The sequence below is a fragment of the Eptatretus burgeri genome, chromosome 4 (genome assembly GCF_056783735.1).
Source record: "Eptatretus burgeri isolate ZD-2024b chromosome 4, Ebu_testis_v1, whole genome shotgun sequence".
Lineage (NCBI taxonomy): Eukaryota > Metazoa > Chordata > Myxini > Myxiniformes > Myxinidae > Eptatretus > Eptatretus burgeri.
The window spans coordinates 129,716,615-129,735,734 of record NC_140964.1 but is presented as its reverse complement, the minus strand read 5'-3'; the positions used below and the strand labels follow the sequence as shown (position 1 = coordinate 129,735,734).

Below are 19,120 nucleotides of genomic sequence, written 5' to 3'. Positions count from 1 at the left end.
CAAGAGGCTCAAAATCTAGTGAACTATTCATGTTTATAAATTAAAACTTTACTTCAAATAAAATTCATCTTCGGTATCATCTTCGGTACTTTCATTGGTGCTTTCACAATCATCTATAAAACTGCTTTCATAACTATAGTTTGAACACAAACTCTCGGTTCCAACTGTCTTCTGTTCCAACAGTCTTCTGTTCCAACAGAGATACTATCATCACTCTCATAATCTTCAAAATATTCAGTTGAATAATGACTCGTATTTAATTAGTAGAAAAAAATATTACCATCTATAACTATATACTTTTTTTCATTAACAGATTCAATGACGACATTTTTAATATTAAAGGTAATTTTAAAATGATCCTTAATTACAATTGAACGAAATGTCATTTCACCTGATATATTAACATCCTTTATTTCATCCGGATTTACATCTTTAGGGTTGTTGAAAAAAATACAAATTTCTCCTTCCGTATTACAGATGGTCTTATCTTTTCTTTCTAAAGCTTCATCCATAATGTTTTTGTTTTTTGATACTTTTTCTTGTTTCATTGCTTTTTCTGGTTTTGAATATATTGCCAGAAGGAGAGGAGAAACTTTTGTAAGAGAGCTACTTTAATTGATGTTCTTCCAGATATACTAAAAGCCCTTCCACTGAAGGATATTGAAGAACTCGTATTATTCACGACAATGGAATCCTGAAAGGGTTAAACATTATAAGAAATATGAGAATACATTAAATGTTAATGATTTAAAGTTTCCAATGTCATTGAGAGATATTCCTAAATTTGAGAAAATGAATAATCTTTCTGTTAATGTATGTGGATTAACAGATACAAACTATAAAAACTATAAAAATGATGAAACACACATTGACCTTCTCTACTTCACTTCAAAGGAAAAAAATCACATTATGCTTTCATCAAAAATTTATCAAGATCAACCAAATCACAACTATGCAAGAGACAATGTAAAACATATCCTTGTAAGAGATGTCTCAACTCCTTTCACACAAAAGAACGATTAAATCAACATTCAAAATATTGCAGTAATCACAAATCAACCGAAATCAATTTTCCAAAAGCAGGTTCAAACATGTCATATTCAAAGATTTTAACAAGTCTATAAAACATCCATTTGTGATATATGCTGATTTTGAAAGTATCCTTGAAAAGATAGAGACTGTTTCTCCAAATCCAAATAAATCATACACAAATAAATATCAAAAACATGCTCCTTGTGGTTTCTGTTATTGTATCAAATCATCTGTTGGTGATGAATACAAGTCAGAACTTTATAGAGGAGAAGATGCCTCAGAGGAGTTTGTAAGATGATTGGAAAAAGACTGTATAAGACTAAGAGAAATAATGGTGAAAACCTATAAACCAATGTCATTAACAAAGGGAGAGAAAAAGGAATTTAGAAAGAACAGTATCTGTCATATTTGTGAGGAGAAAATTGAGGGAGAGGTCAAAGTTAGGGATCATCGTCATCTTACTGGTAAATATAGAGGTCCAGCTCATTCCCGTCGTAATCTTAATTACAAGCCTCCAAACTTTATTCCTGTCTTTCTTTACAACAACGCTCATGATGACACACATCTATTTATAAATGAACTTTCAAAGACATCTGGAGATATTTCTACCATTCCTAACACAGATCAAAAATACATCTCATTCACAAAAACAATTCATACATCCCCCATAACCCATATCAGATTTCTTGACACATACAAGTTTATGGCAAGTCCATTATCTAACAGCATCAAATATTAAAAAGTTACCAAATCTTAAATCACATTTTTCAAATCAAGAAGAGATTGATCTCTTATCACAAAAGGGAATACATCCGTATGACTATATGGATTCATTTGAGAGGTTTAAAGAAACAACTTCCTTCGAGGGAAAGTTTCTATAGCAAGTTGAATAAAACTTATATTTCCTATCGAAATTATACACAAGCTAAAAAGGTTTGGGAGAAGTTTAATATAAATAACCTTAGAGAATATCATGATTTGTATCTTAAAACTGATGTATTGTTTTTGGCTGATGTGTTTGAAACTTTTAGAACAGTCTGTCATGATAAAAAAATTCTTACGGATTAGACCCCGCTCACAATTACACGGCCCTGGGTTTGGCTTGGTGTGCTATGTTAAAAATGACAAAACAGAATTTGGAATTAATCAGTGATATAGATATGCTTTTAATGATAGAGAAGGCTAAAAGAGGAGGAATATCTCAAGTATGTTCCAAGAGATATGCTAAAGCAAATAACAAATATCTTCCTGATTATAATAGGAATGAGGACAACTCTTACCTGTTGTATTATGATGCTAACAATTTGTATGGGTGGGCTCTGTCTCAATCTTTACCTTATAGAAAACTTAAATGGGTGAAAGAAACACATTATGAAAAAGTTTTACAAGACATTGTTGTCTCCTCTCAAAAAGAATTGGATGAAGCTGAAGTTGGATATTATTTTGAGGTTGATTTAAAATATCCAGAAGAACTTCATCACAAACATAAAGACCAACCTTATGCCCCTGATAAAGAAAGTCCAAGAAAAGAATGGTTAAGTGATTACCAACAGTCATTTGATATAAAATGTAAATCTCCAGAAAAATTACTTACTACATTCAATGATAAAGAAAGTTATGTTTTGCATCAAAGGAACTTGAGACAATATTTATCTGCTGGGTTGAGAGTGAGGAAAATTCATTGGATTTTGAAATTTAAACAGTCATTGGTTAAAGAAATATATTGATTTTAATACAAAAAGGAGAACAGAAGCAAAAACTGATTTTGAGAAGGACTTTTATAAATCAATGAATAATGCTGTATTTGGAAAGATGATGGAAAATGTGAGGAATCGACAAAACATAAGACTTGCTCCATCTTGGAAACAGGCTTCAAAGTTAATTAATAAACCAAGTTTTGAGAGAACTTTTGTGCTATTCATTTGACAAAAGAGAGTATTGAAATGGATAAACCTCTTTATTTTGGAACATCAATTCTTGACTTGTCAAAGTCGTTAATGTGTGACTATTACTCTAATAATTTAAAATCAAATTATAAGGATAATGTGTCATTGTTATGTATGGATACAGATTGTTTTATATTAGAAATTAAGACAAGTGATGTATATGAGGATATGATTGATAATATTGATATATACGATACAAGTAATTATAAGTCAGGTGATGTGTTGTTTTCGTCAAAGAATAAAAAGGTTATTGGTAAGTTTAAAGATCAATTGGGTTCAAGGTCATGAGTGAATTTATAGGATTGAGATCAAAGTCTTATGCTTTTTCGTATATTGATAATAATAACATTGAAAGGTATGATAAGAAGCTAAAGGGAATAAATAAAAATATAATCAAGGAAACAATAAACTTTAAACATTATTACAACTGTTTAACCATAACAAGCTCAAATGAGCGAAGATCCTTATCCTCTTAATGATGACGTCATTAAAAACGAATATGACGTCATTGTGATGTATCAGGTTTGCGATAAATTATCTGCGCTAATGCCCGGCTTGATTCCCGCAAACAAAATTCAACCAGCTTGCCTAGTTTCGGACATAATGGTATAGGCGATTTCCATTAGAGGCGATATTATGACGTCAACTTTTTTGTAGGAAGAATTCCAAAATCGGAGATGGTTACTGCCTGCGGGTGGGCTTTCTGCATATACATGGCAAGTTTCACGAAGATCCGATGAAAACTGTGGGTTGTGAAACAAAAAATGTCAAAAAATAGGAATGACGTCATAAAAGTTGATATGACATCATAGTGATGTATGATATGTGCGGTAATTCATCACTGCTAATGCCCTGTTCGATTCCCGCAAACAGAATTCAAAAAGCTTGCCGAGTTTCAGAGATAATTTTTTAGGCGATTTCCATTAGCGGAGATATTTTGACGTCATAACTTTTTTTCTAGGAGGAATTTTCAAAATCGGAGATGGTTACTGTCTGCGCAGGGTATTTTTACATATATATATGCCAAGTTTCAGGAAGTTTCGATTTAAAAACTATAGGCTGTGAAACAAACTAGTTTCGCAGATAATGGTATAGGCGATTTCCATTAGCGGCGATATTATGACGTTAACTTTTTTTCTTGGAAGAATTTCCAAAATCGGAGATGGTTACTGCCTGCGCTTGGGCTTTCTGCATATACATGGCAAGTTTCACGAAGATCCGATGAAAACTGTAGGCTGTGAATCAAACTAGTTTCGGAGATAATGGCATAGACGATTCCATTAGCGGTGATATTATGACGTTAACTTTTTTCTCGGAAGAATTTCCAAAATCGGAGATGGTTACTGCCTGCGCGTGGACTTTCTGCATATACATGGCAAGTTTCATGAAGATCCGATGAAAACTCTGGGTTGTTAAACAAAAAATGTCAAAAAATAGGAATGACGTCATAAAAATTGATATAACGTCATAGTGATGTATCATATGTGCGGTAATTAATCTCTGCTAATGCCCTGTTCGATTCCCACAAACAGAATTCAAAAAGCTTGCCTAGTTTCAGAGATATTTTTTTCGGCGATTTCCATTAGCGGAGATATTTTCACGTCATAACTTTTTTTCTAGGAGGAATTTTCAAAATCGGAGATGGTTACTGTCTGCGCAGGGTATTTTTACATATATATGCCAAGTTTCAGGAAGTTTTGATGAAAACTGTAGGCTGTGAAACAAAAAAGTCCACAAGAACAACAACGTGAGTAAGACTTTGAGATCCTCCACGAGGATCTAAAAACCTGGGGGTGGAGACGGTTTAGTCGCCGACCACCCGACAAGAATGCCGGAATTGTTCCATTGATTTTTATTGGAGCAATGCGAATAATAAAGAAGAATGTCACAAATATCCGACAAACCATCCCTGGGAACATTACCACACAGGAACTACGGTTGAAGGCTGTCCTGTGCTCAGTAAACGATCCTGAAAAGAGCTCTCGGAACAAAAACTCTGAGAATGAGAAAACTTCACAGCTTAGCCATGCATCACAATCCTTCACCGAAACAGAGGTGGATACTTCGAGTCATGGGAGGGCTCCGGCCCACCTTCTGAAACACGATAGCAATCAATGACACACACGATGCAATGGTCTTGCATCCCCTTCAAGGCAAGACTAATTACAGTTCCGTATTGCGCGTTTACTCAATTTCTTTACGTAAACAACCTTCCCAGGAAGAGAACACTTAGTGATGTCACAATGCACTTGGTGACGATCCTCATAGTCCAGAGTCACAATTAGCCTTGTTAAGAATTCAGATTAAAAGGCAAAAATAAAACACCCTGAATCGGTTAATAACGATATCATGAGCACTTTGTAGTACTTTTTCTCAAACTGTGTACAGTACATACACCTGTTCCACAAAACACAGCTGTGCACCGACGTACCAAATAAACACCGTGTACAGTGCACTGACGTATAGTTTAAACACTGCGAACAGTGCACCGACGTATCGATTAAACACTGTGTACAGTGCACCGACGTATCTATTAAACACCGTGTACAGTGCACAGACGTATCGATTAAACACTGTGTACAGTGCACCGACGGACTAATTAAAAACCATGTATAGTGCACTGACATATCGATTAAAAACCGTGTACATTGCACTGACGGACTAATTAAACACCGTGTACAGTGCACTGACGTACCGATTAAACACCGTGTACAGTGCACCGACATATCGATTAAACACTGTGTACAGTGCACTGACGTTTCGATTAAACGCTGCATACAGTGCACTGACGCATCGATGAAACACTGTGTACAGTGCACCGACATATCGATTAAACACCGTGTACAGTGCTGACGGACTAATTAAACACCGTGTACAGTGCTGACGGACTAATTAAACACCGTGTACAGTGCACTGACGGACTAATTAAAAACCATGTGCATTGCATTGACGGACTCATTAAACACCGTGTACAGTGCACTGACGTACCGATAAAACACCGTGTACAGTGCACTGACATACCGATAAAACACCGTGTACATTGCACTGACGGACTAATTAAACACCGTGTACAGTGCACTGACGGACTAATTAAAAACCATGTGCATTGCATTGACGGACTCATTAAACACCGTGTACAGTGCACTGACGTACCGATAAAACACCGTGTACAGTGCACTGACATACCGATAAAACACCGTGTACATTGCACTGACGGACTAATTAAACACCGTGTACAGTGCACCGACGTACTGATAAAACACCGTGTGCATTGCATTGACGGACTCATTAAACACCGTGTACAGTGCACTGACGTACCGATAAAACACCGTGTACAGTGCACTGACATACCGATAAAACACCGTGTACATTGCACTGACGGACTAATTAAACACCGTGTACAGTGCACTGACGTTTCGATTAAACGCTGCATACAGTGCACTGACGCATCGATGAAACACTGTGTACAGTGCACCGACATATCGATTAAACACCGTGTACAGTGCTGACGGACTAATTAAACACCGTGTACAGTGCTGACGGACTAATTAAACACCGTGTACAGTGCACTGACGGACTAATTAAAAACCATGTGCATTGCATTGACGGACTCATTAAACACCGTGTACAGTGCACTGACGTACCGATAAAACACCGTGTACATTGCACTGACGGACTAATTAAACACCGTGTACAGTGCACCGACGTACCGATAAAACACCGTGTGCATTGCATTGACGGACTCATTAAACACCGTGTACAGTGCACTGACGTACCGATAAAACACTGTGTACAGTGCACTGACGTACCGATAAAACACTGTGTACAGTGCACTGACGTACCGATAAAACACCGTGTACAGTGCACTGACGGACTCATTAAACACCGTGTACATTGCACTGACGGACTAATTAAACACCGTGTACAGTGCACTGACGGGCTAATTAAACACCGTGTACAGTGCACTGACGGACTAATTAAACACCGTGTACAGTGCACTGACGGGCTAATTAAACACCGTGTACAGTGCACCGATGGACCGATTTTAAAACGCGGAACTTTCCTCAAGGTTAAGCTCATAGTAAATGAGTTTTGAGTGGAACTTGAGGTCGGGTTTGGTCCGCCCGAGCCTCAGCCCCGTCGCGAACCCCAACAACCCCAGGCGGAGCCCCAACCCCAGCCCTGCTTGGTGCTCGGTTCGTGTGAATATCCGCTAGCGGCCTACACGTCACGACGTCTCTCTGAACGAGCTCCCTGATCGGGGATACACGGTACGTCGTTAAATAGAAGGAGACACGACGGTGCGTAAATAAACCTCTCCCCAGATCTCTCGAACCGCCCGCCCGCCAATCCCGTGCCCTCCAAAGCCCTTTCCCTCCGATCCGCATGAATCTAGTCGAGGCGGTATCGGGTAGGCCGCGGCGTGTGCGAGTCCAGAAACCGTTTAATGTTCCACTTTCCACATCGTGTTTTCTCACTTTTACTCCTTGTTCGCGACAACAAATGTGTAAAACAACTCGAGTACAACATTTCGGGTGGGACCATGTTTTCTCGAAATGTCCGTGTCCACGACTCGTTATTGTGTGAATATCTTGCCAGGAGGTGATTTTTGTGATCATTTCTCGTTCTTCTTGTAATAAATACTTCACTAAAATTTGGTGCTTCAAGTACTGCAGTCGCACATTGATTTGATGAGTCTGATGACGTGTGGAGCCTTAGTCTGAGAGTTAAATAAATAAACCCTTTTAGGGGACTTGGGGGGGGGACTCGAGGGGGGGGGCACTCACGTTTGAGCTGCCCAGGAGTCTGGGTTCGATTCCCGACCCAGTTACAAACTGCCACCTCGGCGTTTGGTAAGCAGGGCGAGGAATCGATGTGTGTGTGTGCACCGTCCCATGCGGGATGGATGTTAAGCCGGGTGTCGCATCTGCTCGCATTAGTTTGGACGTTAAAGGTTGCATGGTTTCCTTTGAAAAGGGTGGGCGAGTTATCACTGGCATCCCAAACATATGATATTAAACTGCTGGGAAGACGAAGGCAAAACCACGCTGTGTGATCTTCCCATGAGACTACGTTGGCAGCACTGAACCTTCTTTCAAGCGGAGCAGAGATGGACACACATATATATATATATATATATATATATATATATATATATATATATATATATATATATATATATATATATATATATATATATATATATATATATATATATATATATATATATATATATATATATAGATATGTTGTTCCAATGGTTTCCTTAAAACAATACAGACTTCTTTATTCAGTTTACGTGGAAAAAAATATCATATTTTCGAATTTCATACTGGAAACACGAGGACACTCGGTAAGAGCGCACATCTCCACCAGGCTCATTTAGTTTACCTTTTGTAACCCACTGATAGGCCAGATCTGGATTCAGACCTGAAACAAAATTTAATTGGCTTGTTATTGTCATCTCACCAACTCGTTCACCAAATTTCGTCCGAATTCGTCTTTAATTCTCTTTCGCTAGCATGCTACATGTATCGTTTTAGCCCAATCACTCAATGGTGAAGAATCTTTTTTTTTTTTTCTCGAATCTGCATCCAGATCCTCACAAAATTTGAATCAATTCTTCCTTGTCACACACCCAACCTGCCCGCCAAACTTTGTACAAATCTGTCCACAACTTTTTTAGATATTTTGTTCACAAACAAACAAGAAAGATGTCATGCACACCACGTCCACGATACGTGTGAAATCCATAAAACAAATTTGACCTTAAAAAAAACTAATTGGTGGTTGAATTCATTGACAAAATACACAGATCCTCTTTAAATTTCAGGTCAATGGGATGAAAATTGAAGATTTTAGAAATATCTCCTAAGTCGTTCACCTTTGGTTTAAGTTGACGTTTTGACCTCAAAAACAACAGGCTTCTTGCATGTGACAAACTCTACCATGTGGTGAAGTTTCGTGAAGATCAGTTTAAAATTGTGACCTCTAAATGATATACATAAATACAAAGACAGACAGACTAACGCATGCAACCAAGCAATATACTTCAAAAATCTTTGTTTTTCGCAAGTCTTGAACAAACAAGAAAAAGACGATGTGCAGAGGATGATACTTGCAAAATCAACCTCCCCCCCATCCCCCAAAGGTTGCCATGGATACATCAAATTGTCCATTTCATAAGATTAAAATTGATAATCTTAATCAAAGCTCAGGTTAATCGGATGAAAATTGATCATTTTTCAAATTGAAAAAAATGATGATTTTAGATGTTTGACCTTCAGTTGATCTTGGACCTTTTGATCTCAAATATAGTTGGTTTCCCAATTCAATGATGCAATATGCAAATCCTATTCAACTTTCAAGTCAATCGGAAGAAAAATGACGATTTTAGAAAGCTGACCGCAACATGACCTTTGACCTCAAAATCGATAGGCTTCTCAGTTGAGACGACAACAACTTGGTAAGGTTTCATGTTGATCGGTTTAGTATTGTGATCCGTGTGAAATACACGATATGTGTGAAATCCATAAAACAAATTTGACCTTAAAAAAATAATTGGTGGTTGAATTCATTGACAAAATACACAGATCCTCTTTAAATTTCAGGTCAATGGGATGAAAATTGAAGATTTTAGAAATACCTCCTCAGTCGTTGACCTTTGGTCTATGTTGACCTTTTGACCTCCAAAACAATAGGCTTCTTCCTTATGACAATCTGTACCATGTGGTGAAGTTTCGTGAAGCTCGGTTTAAAAATTGTGACCTGTAGGCGACAAACAGACAGAATAACAAAATGGACTGAACAAGATACTTGGAAAAATCTTCGATTTTGCACGAAACAAAGGGGAAGGACGAAGGACCCGGCGTTGCCGGTCAATGCTGGGCACCCTGCTCGTAATGGAATAAAAATGTCAATTGTCTGCATGAAAACCACAGACATTGGAAATGATCCTGATCATTCAAGGTGATTGTTTCACAAATATGCACTCCTGTATGTATCCGTTGAACCAAATTAGCTTCAAGATGCAGCTTGTAATGCAGCTTGTGCTCACGGATGGACAGGGTAGAAAATGTCCTGAGACGAGAGATACAAGTCCTATCACTGTCTATTCGTCTGAAAAACTTTTCTACTTATTTAGTCTCTCACCCTTCATGATCTTAAATGTTTGAGTACTTATTACCTCCACCCACTGAAGGTGGAATGAAATTATGTTTTCACCCCTGTCTGTCTGTCTGTTGAGGAGTCGATCTAGTAGGAATTTTTTTATTTTATTTGTTCTATCTACCCTTATTATCAGTATTTAAAATGGTGATTTCAGTTAATACAATGGCGATTTCAATGAAACTTGGTTGGTAGGTTCATACCATGACCTAGTTGTGTGCAAATGAGAACCGTTGCTATGGACACCGTTGCCAAGCAACGGGACTTTGACATTTTTGAAAAATCATAAAAAAATTATTTTTTCAAAAATCGGGCCACGAGCGACTGTGGGCAATACATTCAGCCATATTGTCAAAAATTTCCAGCCGGATCCTATGAAAACTGTCGGAGAAGATAGACTTTGAATGAACCCTGGTCGAAAACAATAAAAAAAACGAAGTTCGTTATATCTCAGAGACTATGAGTCAGATATACATGAAACTGGTGTGGTAGGTTCATGGTATGCCCTAGTTATGTGTGAGAAAGAACCGTTGCTATGGGCCCCTCTGTTGACTAGCAACGGCCGTAAAACCTCTAAATGTGGGGGTATTTTAACGAAAAAACAATCTGCAGCATTAACCCTTGAAGGTAGAATCATGAATTTTCTTGTGCTTAATCCTCAGGTCATTCCCCATCGAACGGGCCCATCGCGTCAGGTTCTATTGGGTAGTCGACTACCCATGTCCACCTACCGGCTTGTCTGTCTGTCTGTATTTGTTTTTTCATGGATATTGATCAGTCGATTTTGTTATTCGTCTGTTTGTTTGTCAATCCCCGACAGATCACAATACTAAACCGATCATCATGAAACTTTACCAAGTTGTAGAGGTCGTCTCAACTGAGAAGCTGATCGATTTTGAGGTCAAAGGTCATGTTGAGGTCAGGTTTCTAAAATCGTCATTTTTCTTCCGATTGACTTGAAAGTTGAATAGGATTTGCATAATTGCATCGCTGAATTGGGAAACCAACTATATTTGAGATCAAAAGGTCCAAGGTCAACTGAAGGTCAAACATATAAAATCATCATTTTTTTCAATTTGAAAAATGATCAATTTTCATCCGATTAACCTGAGCTTTGATTAAGATTGTCAATTTTAATCTTATGAAATGTACAATTTGATGTATCCATGGCAAACTTTGGGGGATGGGGGGGGTGGATTTTGCAAGTATCATCCTCTGCACGTGGTCTTTTTCTTGTTTGTTCATGACTTGCGAAAAACAAAGATTTTTCAAGTATATTGGTTGGTTGCATGTGTTTGTCTGTCTGTCTGTTTGTTTTTTTCTGTTTGTATTTATGTTTATCGTTTCGAGGTCACAATTTTAAACTGATCTTCACGAAACTTCACCACATGGTAGAGTTTGTCACATGAAAGAAGCCGATTGTTTTTGATGTCAAAAGGTCAACACATTAGTCAATTTCTAAAATCCTCGATTTTCATCAAATTGACAAGAAATTTGAACAGGAGTTGCATATTTGGTCATCGAGTTCAACCACCTGTTATTTCTGAGGTCAACATTGCCAAAAGGTCAACATAGGCCCAAGGTCAACAACTAAGGTGGTATTTCTAAAATCCTCAATTTTCATCCAATTGACTTGAAATTGAAGAGGATTTGCATTTCAGGTCACTGAATTCAACCATCCAATTATTTTGGAGGTCCACATAGGCCAAAAGGTCAACATAGGTGGAATTTCTAAAATTGTAGATTTTCATCTGATTCACCTGAAATTTGAAGGAGTTGCATATTTGGTCATTGAATTCAACCACCATTTATTTTTGAGGTCAAACTTGTTTTATGGATTTTGTAAGTATCGTGCTCTGCATGATGTCTTCTTCTTGTTTGTTTGTTTGTTTGTCTGTGTTTGTTTGTCCATACAGAACTTTAGTGTTTTTCTCCACAACCACTTGTCGGATTGAGACAAAATTTTCACCATCGGAGCAAATACTCACTTAGAATGTTTTAATGATAATTAGGATGTCATAATATCACATGGTGTGGCAGCCATGTTGGAAAAACCGAAAAAAGTTTGTACCTCTGTTTCTCTGAAGTCGCACCAAGGAAAAAACTGAAACTTGGCACATGGCAAGTACCCCTCATGGGGAATAAGGGTGATTATTATATTATTTGGTTCATGTCATATGTGCTTTCGGTATGACATCATCACTGCATATGTAGAACGCTACATCCAATCAGTATAAAAAAATTTGAGCGTCATCTCAGGATAAAATGGTCCCCCCCCCAAAAAAAAACAATTGATGACGTCATCAGTCATGTGGATTTGGCAGCAATATTGTTTAAAAAAATTATTTTTAAACCTTCAAAAATCTTCTCTTAAATGGCCAAGCAGATCGAGACAAAACTTTAAATGTACTGTATTACTGTCTATCCATGAGGAACAAAAAGTTCACACATATGATGTCATAGGTCCTGGTGTTGGCGCAGTGGTTAGGGCAGCGGCTTGGGATCCCAATGTCCTGAGTTCCATCCCCGTTGGCTGCTGAATTAACACCAGGGGGTTGACTCAGCCTGTCATCCTTCCGAGGTCGGCGAAATGAGTACCAGTGTACTAGTCCCGGTGTATGCCCCGGTTAGAATAGGTATACCATATCCCTGTGTGTCGTAAGAGGCGACCAGGGTTGGCGTCAGGAAGGGCATCCGGCCATAAAACATTGCCTCAAGAAAAAGCCTAACCCCTGCACAGCAGGGAAAAATGGCTGTAAAAACGGTCATTTTATATGATGTCATAGGTCACATGGTTTGGTAGCCATATTGCATTCACCCTAAAACCAATAAAAATCTTCTCTGGAATGACGACAGGTTGAGGGGAAACTTCATACAAATGTTCCACAAGCCATGGATGTACAAGTTTGTTAAGGAATAATTGAGAGGTCACATGGTTTGGCAGCCATACTGCATTGAAGAAAAATATTAAATAATGTTTTCTCGGAACCGCTTAATCAATCGTCGTGAAACTTCATAATTCTAATCGAGTAATGATGGGGAATACGTCTTTTAAATTTCAATTTAATCAAAAACATGGTCTGGCAACCAGAATTATTTAATTTTTTTGATTCGGGTTTTTGTTTTCTTGATTATTATTTTTTAATTTTTTTGAATAAGGCTTACTTGGCTGTGCCTGGATTGGTTTGAGGGTAGATGAGTAGCAGCTGAAATGTGAATCCTATCCAGGTTACCTCCTGCTGACTTCATGTTTGCTTTTTGCTTGTTCGTCCCTGTTGGTTTAACTTTGAATTGAATATTAAATTAGGAAATGAGGAATACAGTTTGTACAACACGACGACAACAGTTCCTCATCCCACGATTTAAAAAAAACCAACATGTATTTATTTATTTATTTATTTATTTATTTATTTTCTGCTTGCCCACCACATGAGCTCCGTTGAAGTAAACGGGGCTGTCCCACTCCAGACACCAATAGTCCAAGAGCATTAGGTCAAAATAGGCCCTAACCTGGACATTTTTGGTAACAAGCTGATTTTTTCAGGATAGGTCCAGGAATGTGTGTGAAATAACATACTAAAAGTCCTCATAAATCCTCCTTGAGCGTTTTCCGCAATCCAAGATGGCGTCCAAAATGGCCGCCTCTTCTGTTTTTCTCATAACTCTTGAGTTCTTCCAAAAGTCCAGGCAGAAGCAGACGCCGACACCCTGATTGTCTCCACAGCACTAGCACTGGCAGAGTCAGAACATGTGCCAGTTGCTGTCGTTGGTACGGACACAGACTTACTGGTAATGCTAGTTGCTCGGGCAACCTCTTCCACAGATGTGTACATGCTATGCCGCAGTAATCCTGTCACGGTCTTCAACATTCATGAGATTCAGCATGCCATAGGGGACACAAGAAATCACTTGATGTTTCTTCATGCTGTGACGGGATGTGACACGGTCTCTGCGATCTATCGTCAGGGCAAGCGTAAAGCTTTCAACATGGTGCACAAGAAGCGGGACTACGACTTGCTGGATACCTTCACAAACAGTGGAAGCACCCATGACGAGGTGGAAAAAGCTGGGGAAGGCTTCATTCTTAAGCTTTATGGAGCCAGCAGTTTTGAATCTCTTGATGACTACCGTCACATCGCATACAAACGGGCAATCGGTCGCAGTTCCCTGAGTTCATCCTTTCAGCTATAAAGTCTACCTCCAACTAGTGCTGCAGCAAAGCAACATTCATATCGCGCCTATCTTACCGTCCAGGAATGGATGGGTAACTCCTTATCTCCAACAGAATGGGGCTGGCGATTTCAGGACGGGACTCTTACCCCGGTAGAAACAGACATTGCTGTTGCACCCGGCACTTTGCTGAACATGGTGGCATGTGGGTGTAAACCAGATGGTTGCAGAAGCATGACATGTAGCTGCAAGAAACTTGGGCTCTTTTGTACCTCAATGTGCAGTAAATGCAGTGGTCTCAATTGCAACAATACAGCACCAACTCTTATAGATGCCGACGATGATATTACCCCAACTTCAGAGGACATCAACATTGAAGATACAGCATCTGACGATGAAGACAATGACTGATGCAACTCGGTGTGTGCATGCGTAAGGTAAAGATTCATCTGAAACTTTTGAGGAGGAAGAAGTAACTGAGTTCCTTGTACTTCAAAACATATATTTAGACATCTAAAGTGCGTTTTGGGGAAACCTACTTGCAAAGTTCAGAGAAAAACATGAAATGGCGGCCATTTTGGACGCCATCTTGGATTGTGGAAAACGCTCAAGGAGGATTCATGAGGACTTTTAGTATGTTATTTCACACACATTCCTGGACCTTTCCTGAAAAAATCAGCTTGTTACCAAAAATGTCCAGGTTAAACCCTAATGCTCTTGGACTACAATTGACTGTCATGCACAAAAGTAATCTTTTAAGGAGTTTACTCGTTTGGTGTTAACGGGCAGTTTCAACAAAATATTTGAAACTGATTCTGATCCTCAAAGCAGATTGGGAACCTCAACTTTGAACTCCCTTGTTTGTGTTTTTTTCTCTCTCTCTCTCAGAACTTGCCTCATGTTGGATACCCCAGTTTACCTCTCAGCGGCATGTGTGTCTGTGCGTGCATAGAAGGGATCCTTGGCATGAGACCAGAGGGAATGAAGCATTTTATTTGAACTTTGGGTTTGGATTCGGCTATTCGTTGTGGCTGAATCGGTGCAGGTCGTGCCCTACATCGCCCCGCACGTGAGAATCGACATGGAAGTGGGCGCACGGATAGTCCGAGGACCCGACTGGAACTGGGGCAACCAGGACGGCGGCGAGGGTCACGCCGGCACCGTGGTGGAGATCGGGCACGAAGGGAGCCCCACGACACCCGCGGGCACGGTAGTCATACAGTGGGACATGGGTACGAGAACAAACTATCGTACCAGCTACGAGGGTGCTTACGACCTCTTGATGTACGACAATGCCCAGATTGGTATGATGGGAAACTGTGAAGCATTGTGGGTGGAAGGGGGGGGGTGCTGGTGTTGTGTAAAATAGTAGACCGTTTCCTCCTTGTGCTGCAGTTCTCTTTCTGATTTCTTTTTTAAATCCTGAATCGAGTCTTTGCATGGTGTAATATTTGGGGCCTCATCCTTCTGGTGATCCTTTATTGCTGTGCAGCTCACCTGCCTTTACCTGAAGTGTTTAAACTACCTTTCCCTCCATTTTAGGACTTTCACCCTCAATTCCTCTGCCTTTTTAACCGTTTCCCTCCCAACGTATTTCTCACAATCTCCATTTTCCTTTTCCTCATGTTCCTCAATTGATGTATCGGCTGTAGTCTTGTTCCTTCCTTTGGTGTGACGTTCGACCCTTTCCCCTCCCCTCTCTCTTTCTCTTTCTTTCTCCTTCTCTGGTTAGGTATTCGACACCCAAATATCATCTGCGACGGGTGCAAGAAGTTGGGGATTATGGGTCTGCGCTGGCAGTGTAGTGTGTGCTTCGAGTTCGACCTGTGCTCTCAATGCTACATGGAGAACAAGCACGATCTGAATCACGCGTTTTCCAGATACGACACGGCGCACTCTTTCCCGTACGACCCTCTCTTTATGTACTTGCATCAACGGTCACCTGCATTATCCACACCCGTTTTAGATCGTCCAAGCGCAAGAGACGAAAATGTATTTCGTCCATTGGAGGACACCTTGGGTACAGTGGATATTTCGGCCTTCGACTATTGTGTGTTTCTGAGACGTATCGTTTTCGTGCACTTTCGTACTCTTCACGATGTGACGCTGTATATCAGCCCCACTATGTCCTCGCTCCTCCATGAGTCTTCACTTTGTATACAGACAAAACATCATGGATTTTTACACATATATGTATAATATAATCAAATGGCAGCACAATCTGAGTGTGAAATTACCCAGAATGCACTTTGCTCACCCACTGAAGTCTCTCTCCCAACCCCCGCTGCTCGCCGTTCCTCGATCCAAATGGTGAGTACGGAGCTGATTGGTGTCCATGGTAACCACTGTTCAGCACGATGTACTCCAACACCAAAATCGTTTGTTGGTATTTCAGTTGTTTGCCTTCGTCAACCGAAGGCGGACGGAGGTTGTGTTTTCACCCCTCTTTGTCTGTCTGCTTTCCTCTGTGAGCAGATGGTCTCAAAAAGCTATGGACGGATTCGGACGAAACTTGTGGACAGGTTGGGTGTGTGACGAGGACAAATTGATTCGATTCCTGTTGAGGTCCGAATGCAGATCCGGCCTATCAGTGGAATACAAACTGTAAACTGTTCATCCTGGCGGAGGTATGCTCCCTACCGAGTGACGTTCTACTTGTTTAATTCAGTTTTGTGCCCACTCGTAGGTTTTGGATGTGTTAGCATCTTGACGTACCGAATGGTTTGCTCAGTTTTCTTCATCTCAAGGTAGTAATCTTTTTTGTGGGGTTAATGATACAATGGTAAAACCCATAATTCCTACTCTAACGCCCCATGGTCCATCTTGGCCCGGACTCGACTCGTAGGATGTGTAGAAAATATGGCTTCTGATACTCCCCCTGCATTTACCAATGCTGTGCAGTCTGTGGGGAAGCGTGTGTGTGTGTGTGTGTGTGTGTGTGTGTGTGTGTGTGTGTGTGTGTGTGTGTGTGTGTGTGTGTGTGTGTGTGTGTGTGTGTGTGTTTTGCACACCCGTCAATAGCTTATCGAATGAGATACGGCAGCTCATCATTCGTTTTAGAATTAGAACTTGTTGTGCCGTTCGTTACACCAACATCAGTCGATTGGAGAAGTGGTTTAAAACGTATCGATTCACAGCCGCTCCGTAACGTCAATGGCGGGCACGGCACCGATCCAGCATGGTATCCACTTGACGTGTGCACTATGCATTATGACGTCATTATTCACAACTTTATAATCGGTATTGGCATCAGCCGAATTCAAAGTGGTCTTTTTCAGCTTCATTCATGGGTAAAGAAGATTATTTTTTATTATTATTAGAGTTATTTATTGGAGAAAAGAGTTATTTTTGTTGATATAATTCAAAAGATTTCACACCAAATTTTTCGGTATACCGGTGTGTTCACATTTCCAACATCAGTGTATCGATATTAAAAAACTTATACCGGGATATCGATACATCGCCGGACCCTGGTACATAACATGTATAGTGTCTGTCTGTCTGTCTGTACGTGCCGCTGCCACCAGTCCCCGTCTTCACTCGAGAGTGTCTAAAATTGAACGGAACCTTTTACGGTCCTGAAACATCCATCATCACTCCAGCAAGGAACCACAACTCATGAATCAACTAGTCTCCTTATCAGTGCTCCTTTCATCGGAGCCTTACCCCGTCCTGAGGCAAAACATGAAACCTAGCGGTCTGAAACTTTGCAAGCTTACTAAGGCAATAAAAACTGGCTATCTAGGTAAGTTTAAACAACCCTTTTGAAGATAATTAACGAGGTGCTAAACTTAAAAAAAAGGCTTACCCTTGGTCAGCTCGCTTTCCCCTCGAAGGGGGTCTTAAGTGGCCATTTTGTTTCAGCCAGCTCAAAAATGCCTTGTGTTGGCACCACCATGTGCTCTCGTGTGGACCAATTAAGTGTCGAAATCTGGAACGAAATATGAAAATGTTAAGACATTTTTGCTTTGAGCAAGCAAGGCTATGCTCCCTCCTGCATATTTACACAGGAAAATGTGAAATTGCCAAAGCATTAAACTTAACTCTTTTTTTTTTTTTTTGCTGTTCAGATAATTATATTGAGTGAAGAAAAGAGTGAGGAATGTGCCAAAAGTGTAACTTCATTGAGTGCAACGAAAATAATTAACCGGCGGGATTGCGTGAAGGCGTCCGTGGCCGTGTTCTCCGTGGGAAAATCTCTGGAGTTCCAAGGCAAAATAAATTAAAGATAAAATTAAAAGAACGATTAACATCACGGGAGGATGAGAATGAGTACAGTAACGGGACAAGTGAACTACAAATTCAAAAGAGAATTAAAAAATATTTTAATAATATTTTAATTAATTTACTCTTTGAAACATTTCCACTCAATTTTTGGGGCAACGCTCTCCTCCCCCTCCCTCCCATTACCCCCCCTCCTCTTTCCTCGCTCCCCTCCCTCCTCTCTTTCTCTTGCTCACACACTCTCTCCCTCCCAGAGTGGGACTCTCTCCCAGACTCTCTTCCTCTTCCCCTCCCCTTCCCCGCTCTCCCACCCCCTTACTCGCTACCTTGACTCGTTATTTACCCACAACAAACAGTCCCCCCATTCTAACCCCTCCTCCTCGCTCCCCTCCCTCCTCTTTCTCTCTCCCCCTTGCGCTTCTCTCTCTCTCCCCCCCTTGCCCTTCTCTCTCTCCCTCACCCCTCCCCTCATCTCTCTCTCTCTCTCTCTCTCTCTCTCTCTCTCTCTCTCTCTCTCTCTCTCTCTCTCTCTCTCTCTCTCTCTCTCTCCTCTCTCTCTGTCTCTGTCTCTGTCCTTTCTC

The 19,120-nt window shown here is 40.2% G+C and overlaps 1 protein-coding gene across 3 annotated transcripts in view; it reads left to right on the top strand.

Moving 5' to 3' along the window:
* Nucleotides 1–6,961: 6,961 nt before the first annotated feature.
* The window catches only part of MIB2 (MIB E3 ubiquitin protein ligase 2), a 71,665-nt gene continuing 59,506 nt past the window's right edge, over nucleotides 6,962–19,120 (top strand). Inside the window, exons 1-3 of one of the 3 annotated variants that reach the window (XM_085876181.1) lie at nucleotides 6,962–7,249; nucleotides 15,204–15,619; nucleotides 16,048–16,219. In XM_085876181.1, coding sequence (XP_085732307.1) covers nucleotides 15,397–15,619; nucleotides 16,048–16,219 — 395 coding nt within the window. In that variant the 5' untranslated portion in view covers nucleotides 6,962–7,249; nucleotides 15,204–15,396. The remainder of the gene's footprint in view (nucleotides 7,250–15,203; nucleotides 15,620–16,047; nucleotides 16,220–19,120) is intronic. The other 2 variants (XM_085876182.1, XM_085876183.1) reach the window with 2 other exon arrangements.